This window comes from Phoenix dactylifera, chromosome 1, assembly GCF_009389715.1.
Source record: "Phoenix dactylifera cultivar Barhee BC4 chromosome 1, palm_55x_up_171113_PBpolish2nd_filt_p, whole genome shotgun sequence".
NCBI classification, from domain to species: domain Eukaryota; kingdom Viridiplantae; phylum Streptophyta; class Magnoliopsida; order Arecales; family Arecaceae; genus Phoenix; species Phoenix dactylifera.
This window is the reverse complement of record NC_052392.1, coordinates 38824930-38832270: the sequence shown is the minus strand read 5'-3', so window position 1 is coordinate 38832270 and position 7341 is coordinate 38824930. Positions and strand designations below refer to the sequence as shown.

The window sequence follows — 7341 nt, the reverse complement described above, 5'->3', positions numbered from 1 at the left end:
ATCAACAATGCAGTCACAAGTTTGGCAACAATCAGGCTAGAGTCGAAGACTCAAAATTCAGGAAGAATTGTACAGAATCCATAAAAATGTTGGAAATAATTGAGATGATAAAAATAAAAAAATAATAAAATTATTGATATATTATATTCTATTTATATAAAACCAAGAATAGGAGAGGCTAGAACAGATAAAACTTACATTCAGGAAGAGGTTTCTTGGTTCAAACCTTGCAAGATGCCCCAAGTGTTTACTAGTTGATTTCTTTTTTTCAAAAAAACATAGAACTTCCGCTTGCTTAGAAAGTAAAAACATGTAAAACTTGTGGCTTGAATGATGCTTAGTTAATTTTAAAATTTAAGAATTGTTGGCATAATTTTATGGATCACGCATCACCCATAATATTTTCTTTATTAGTGTGATTCTGTATCTAACCGATATTATTTTTTTTATTATTATAATTTTGTTAGAGTGATTTTAGAGATCACATAACAACTTGTATCGGTCAGTAATATTTTTCATTGTTAGTGTGATACTATATCAGTCTATATTATTTTCTTTATATAGAGTCTGTACACAAGTGTATATAATCTGTAAGATGTACCGAATATGACGGAACAAAAAAATAAAATTACTTTTCTCTCTCTCTCTTTTCTTGTTTTTCTCTTCTTCTACAAATATTTTAACAAAAATAATACTGAAAATTACTCCGGTAAGAAAAGAATATTCTGGATAACTTGATATTTTTCAACAATTCAAGGAGTATTTTTTATTATAGTCAAGCAGGCCCACCTCGAGATTTGGTCCAAAGGCTGGCTTGTTGATGTCTGGATTTAGAAAACCTAAGGTTTAGAACAAGTGGGCAGCAGACCACTCCAGCCCCACACAGTTGTTGGTTTCCATTTGCTTGTATAATACAATAGTAAGCTGGTAACAATATATTATGTTACAAATAGGGCTGCTACTAGACTGTTTAAAATCAGTAGTGCCATTGTTTATTATCCCTAATCCCCATGGCTAACATTTCATTATGCAACTAAAAAGAACAATTACCACAAGAATGGGCGTATGGTGACACTTTGGTGAATTAACTTGAGATATTACGTGGTCCCATAAGAGGTGGTATATATGTAGTCTGTCAATCCAAAGAGTAGTTTGTTATGAAGAGGCTCTAAGTTGTAATGAAGTTTTCTAATAGTTATTGTACCTGCATACAATGCTTGCGTGTTTTCATAGCAAGGTTCGCTGACTTGGTACCAAATCCCTTATCGGTACCATCCTATTACAACGTTGGTACATGGTGCGGTATAAGACAACAAGGCATACTAAGTATCGGTACGGTACAAAAGTGCATACTGGTTCGGTACTGGTATGGTACAATACGTTCGATACGGTATAGTACTGACCGGTACGACGAACCTTGCTTTATAGTTTAGCCAAAGATCAAGCCCTGGACAAGTGAAGTTAAGCCAAGTCTCAAGATCGCAAAGGGTGACTCATGGTTACCTACATATCTATTCACTAAATAACAAGTGGGTTTGGAATTATCATTGGAGATATAGTGCAGTATACTGTGAAATGAGGAAAATGAGAGGATTAGGAATTTTTGGTCCTTCCCTCACAGTTCACTGGGCCAAGCAGCTGGCGTTGATTTGAATTGACAGCGAGGAAGATGGACATACCTATTGGAAACCAACCATGAATACTTGACATTTGTTGAGACAGAGCACAAGCCAGATGAAGCATGATAGCTATTTAATGTTCATCTCTCGAAACCAAAGCTAGAGAGATGAACATAGAAGGAGGATACAAATTCAAGCTATTCTACTTGAGAATTTTTCATATGTATCTTCTGATTCTTATACAAATCAAAAGAATGAATTATGAACTTAAATGAAACCAGACACTCCAATGAACTAGGCAAATATGGGCTCACTATGGCTAGATAATGATTAGTGACTCTGCCTTAGATATAATTAATTAGGGTTCATCGTAGAATGAACAATAAGTTGAGTGCATAAGTAGTCATGATCATGAAAACCCAATTACAAATCTCAGCATACTGATAGATTCCATTATATCAAAGACGTCGAGCTTTACTATCTCTACGGATGAGGTAACAAGGAATACATTCAAGATCAGAATTGTCAATGAGTCAGTTGTAACTTTTTGGTGGAACCTGGGATCCAAAAATTTATGCTGCACTTTAATGAAAGACGAGATCAAATTAAATGAGGAATGCCAACAGACTCCAGTCTGCCTGTCGGCATCTCTCCATCCAGTACTTGTGCTGGGAGATGTCTCAAGTTCAATTCAAGAAGATGGCACTCCAATCATTATTCTCGACAAAGGTATTACCTATGGTGATTGATGTATGATATGAAGCACTCTCCTTAGAGAATCACTGTTATTCCTTCGCAGCAATTGTATTGGCTGAGCCTAAAATTGCAACGACCCAGAACCTCACCCAAAAAAGCTAACCAGAAGATGGTATTTGGGTTCCTTAGCCCCTATATAAGTATCTAAGTTTTATCTGGTGCATAGCTAATATGGAACTAAACATGCACCCACACAAAAAGTACACAAATTCCTGATGTTGGGTGGTGCCACTCACTACCACACAAGCCACAAGTCTTTGAAACTTGGTTGTCAAACCTTCAGGTGGCAAGAGAGGGAATATAGTGAAGAAGAGAAGGAATATGGACAAAATCAGGAGTGCCATGGAAATTTCATTTCATATATCCCATGACTGAAATGGTCAAGTAAGAGCCCCTAAAGAGAGGTCCATCAGTGAGGACTAAAATGGCTGAAATATCTGCCGCACAAAATTTGCAATGAAGACCGCAACACTAAGTAGAAACATAGAATTTTCATTTTATGAAAAGCTGCTAAGAATTTGACTTGAAAACAGAACTAAGATGGCGTTTCGATTGCTATTGCTTGTAATCAGAAACTTGAAGCATGAAGTCTGATCCTGGCCAGCATCGTGGGATACCAAGAAAAATATTGAAACTTCAATGCTTCTAATTCATATTCAAATTTTCTGAAAGATGCTTCATAGCTTCTAGGAACAAAATTTTGATTTTTTGATACTGAGATTAGTTCATTTTGCTTCTACCACTGCTAAGTTCTTTGGTATTGCTAGTACTATCTAAATGCAAATGTAGAGAAAAAGAGCTTCATATATGCGAAGAACTAATAGCTTCCAACAAATTGTCATCCTCAATTCTTGAAACTTCTTTAGTTGTCATCTTTATTTCTTGAAACTTTTTTGTTCATTATTTTCCACCTCTTCTACTTGTCAGTTAAGAGGTGAGACCAACCAAGTGATACGTGACAAAGTGGTAAAAAAAAAGAAGAAATAATCTGAGCCTAATAAACAAAATTACTATGTACAAAATCTCCTCGCCGAGCTTTTAATCTGCACTCTTTCTTCTTTTTAAGTCTTACCTATGGTCATTGCTTCAAGCTGTTGTTGCTAGAAGGTAATCTAGCCACCTACAGAAATCTTTGAAGGTCCACCACCATGACTGTTATATCATCCCTGCAGCCTCTACTAGAAGAGATGTCCACAAGGTCTTTGCAAGATTTTATGGAGTTTTTGTGTCTCATGACAACATCCACTGCCTCCTGATTAGTAACCTAAACCAGTCCAAATTCAGCAAATTAGAGACATAAGTTCTATCAAGTATCGAGTAGTCAAAGAGATAGAGAAAAAGATAGAAAACAGGAAATTTATACTACACAAACCTTGTCCCACAGTCCATCAGAAGCTATTATCAGAAACTCACAATCCGACATAAGATGGAGCCTTTTAATCTCAGGTTCAGAAATTATCCATTCTTTCATGCTTATATCACCAATTGCTCTCGATATGGCCAGGGAGTCCTGCACTCTCCACACACCGTTGTGGCAACTGACATAGCCCCCCTGCGTTGAGATTAGTCCATAAAATAATTGAGAATACCATGCTAAAAGGGCCATGGCCGTGGATGGCACGATCAAAGTTAATCAAAGTTACGGAAGAAATTTACCGAGCTCTCAATCCGAACTCGTTCATCTTCTCTTCCAGGACGATGGTCTCTTGTTAGGACATTAGCAGCACCCTTTCTACTCATGACTATTCTACAATCACCTGCATTTGCTACATGTAGCTCCCCACCCTTCAATAGAACAGTAGCTACACATGCTCCACTACTCACACCCTGTTCATGCACAAGGAATGGGCCATCAATTTTTGTCAATTGCTACAGAATGAAAAAATGAGACTAAAGAAGCAGGTTTATTTTCTAGTCAATTTGACCAAGTCATCTATTAGGTTAGGAACAGAGGAAGGCATTTGATGACTGCTGAAAACTGAGCTTTTTAACAAATATTTCATTTTATTTACCCACTGCTTATATCTTATATAAGTAACAAGATAAAATGGTTAAAGATATCCATTGCTCATGAATTTTGAGATACCAACCATCAATAGTTCCTAGTCCAACATGACCAGATGAAACAGAATTATGGAAACACAGAGGTAATGATGGTTGATTGTAGCAATGAACATAACTGCTGAACCATACATAGCCAAACAGTTTACTCAGTATTGGTTTAATTTTTTGCATGGTGCACCATACCTGACTAAGTAACTGGCTATCTGTGGTCAGGTAGCCTGCTCTGATTGCAAGTTCTAATTGGTTTTCTTTCTCCTTTAGCTGAGAGAGAGCTGCTAGAATATTGTTCCCTAGCTTCTCTGTGACAAAGTCCACAGCCGCACGGCCTCCATGCCCATCAAACACACCAAAAAAAGCCTGGAGAAATCCAAATGAGTGAATCATAATGGTGTCTCTTATGCTAAGTTTAATTTTGATAGTCTGCACAAAATAGATATAAGAAGTAGGCCACAATGGACATTGGTGGATGTTGGTTTCCATGGCCGATGGTTATTAAAAGAGTAATGCTATCTTGCCATGCGGTGAGAGCAGATTGGTGCAGCTCGCAGATTTGTTGCCAAATATAGCAGATTAGTTGGTTGTGGAGTTGGCAAATGAGCCTTGGTGAGCCCAATGAACCTTTTTTTCTTGTGCATACAATCAATTTTCTTTTCATATACTAACTTCTATTTTCATTCATGAGTGTACATAACAAGAATTAAATGCAGCAGCATAATCTGTTTAGATTCCATGAAATGCATAATAAAATATTTGTTCTGACATCCGCATTGTATCTGGAAAGAGATTTCTTCTCTCTCCCCCACCCTGAGCAGGGGTTGTTTGTGCTTCTTCCACAACCCCCCCCCTCCCTTCCTCCTAATTTTGGAAGAACTAGTAAATCAATGAATCTTGAAGTAATATGATAAAAAGCACCCAGAACTTTTCTCACGCCAAGCATACTTTATCAAGTTCAATAATCTAATGTGTTAGGAAGTTCCAAGAGAGAAATGGAGAGATAGATATAGAGATAGATAGAGAGATCGAGAAAGAGAGAGAGATTACGCCTCTACCTGTTTTGAGTCTCCATTGATGTTGGTTATGGCCCCATAGCCATCTTCCATCACAGACCTGCTTCCTTTCCTGCTTGCCAAGCAATACTCAGCACCTTCAACCTCGATCTCCTTCTCAACCAAGTCCTTCCCCTTACCCACCTCACCAAAACACATACTCACGCAAGACTCCGGTATGATTATCCTTGCTGGCCTCTTTCTCACCTTGCGTGACATCTTAGTTTCATCCACCATGCTTATTGACAAAGACTCCAATCCTCTCTTACATTCCTCATTCATGAAAATAGCAACCTTAGCATCACCATCTTGGAGACTAGAAGGTGGCGTCACTGCATAGTAGCTACCCAAATTCTCCACTTGAAAGCCTTCACCTCTGGAGATCGATCCCTGCCTCCATAGCTTTGAATTCTCTCGCTCGTATCCTTCTGAAGTGTACAAGGATGCCTCATCTCTCGGCTTCTTTGACGGAGGTAAAGCAGGTGGCTCGACGAAGAACCTCTCCCATGAAAGAGGAGGATATGAAGGAGAACTGGAGCTCAGAGCCACGAATACGTTCTTTCTAGGAACTTGGATGAAGTCTACGAGGGTGGAAACGAGAGGCCGCAGGAGATCAACCTCGTCAGCCATTTCCCTGGTCTTTTCTCACTGAACTTCTCTTCTTTGGTATTCGGTCCTTAGGCCACTTCGGGTGGTGAAAAAGCAGGGCATCTTTCTATCCCAAGACCAAGCCTCTTAGCATGGATTTTATAGGCTAGTGGAAAAGGTGGCTGAAAGAGTCTTTGTCAAGATTGTATCACGATTTTGACCGGTCAAGGATGAAAGAATTCTAAAATCTTGTAATACTTAAAAAACTTTTGGAAGGTGGAGAAGGAATAAAGAGGTTAGAAGCCTTCAATGCTAAGGAAGCGGTCGGCAATGAACGGGGGAACCGGGCTAGTAGTAAGGCCAGTTCTTAGTTGCTCATTTCCCAATCAATTTGGTGATAGCATAACAAGAAGATTCCCTGGAATTTATCATGCTTGTATCTATCTAATTTAATACTGAAATGGGCAAGTCATGTATTGTTCTAAAGACTAGAATGATGAGAGAGTCAGAAAGGGAAGAAAAAAAATATTCTAGCAAATACTGACCATTACAAAGTTTTCTAGAATGACATGAAATGAAGCTAAAACTAACACATCTGGCTACTTAGAATTGATAGGTTGCGTTAAGACTGGATCAACTTCTTCTAGATAAATGGAGTTTTATTTAAAAAAGATTGGTAGAAGAATTGCCATGTTGCTCTTAGTCTTTTGAGCCACTAGAGACGAGTGGGACTGTCGAGGATCCAAGGCGAGTCTCGCCTGTCCTTTTTTTATTTTTTTATTGTTACACTAGTAGACCTTCAAGTTAGTCACTGTTCTTATGGAAAAGTACTAATGGCATTAATGTCATCTTCAGAGGATCCAAAGATCGTTGCTTCATGCACCCTGTGTAAATTAATGAATCTTGTTTTACAACAAATCAAGTAACTCAGTGATGTGCATGTACATTATTAATAATTTTTCTTAGAGCACCTGATAGGAAGGAAACTTCAGAGATATTATTTCTCTATAATGCCAAATGATGTCTTTGAAGTTTCCTCCCTGCTCATGTACTCTATAATTTTCACCTCTTCAATGAAATTTATGGTGGGCTGACCATTATTTTGATCAAAAACAAAAGAAAAGCTATAATACCAAATAATGCGAGAAGAATCCAAGGGCACAATAATATGCCTCGCTTGATGAGATTTCTGATGCAGGAGGATGCAAGAAATCCAACTATAGAGTGAACAAAAAACAAGTTATTTTTTCATGATTAAAGCTTTGAAT

General features: G+C 38.0%; 1 protein-coding gene across 1 annotated transcript; it reads right to left on the bottom strand.

The window, feature by feature from the left end:
- Window positions 1–3208: 3208 nt before the first annotated feature.
- Window positions 3209–6189, bottom strand: LOC103719484 (probable protein phosphatase 2C 74). The gene is made up of 5 exons (XM_008808750.3): window positions 5489–6189; window positions 4623–4796; window positions 4032–4202; window positions 3748–3927; window positions 3209–3639 (listed from the first exon to the last, which is right to left on the bottom strand). Exons 1-5 carry the CDS (start codon window positions 6113–6115, stop codon window positions 3496–3498), a joined length of 1296 nt encoding a protein of 431 aa, XP_008806972.2. The 5' UTR covers window positions 6116–6189; the 3' UTR covers window positions 3209–3495.
- Window positions 6190–7341: the final 1152 nt, after the last annotated feature.

What these genes read in the sequence shown, in the direction of transcription:
- LOC103719484 (XM_008808750.3), bottom strand. Translation starts at nt 6,115, where the DNA reads ATGGCTGACGAGGTTGATCTCCTGCGGCCTCTCGTTTCCACCCTCGTA. An exon ending in ATAGCCAGTTACTTAGTCAG is followed by an intron (nt 4,203 to 4,622) that starts GTATGGTGCACC and finishes GTGCATGAACAG; the next exon opens with GGTGTGAGTAGTGGAGCATG. An exon ending in GAGTTCGGATTGAGAGCTCG is followed by an intron (nt 3,928 to 4,031) that starts GTAAATTTCTTC and finishes ATCTCAACGCAG; the next exon opens with GGGGGCTATGTCAGTTGCCA.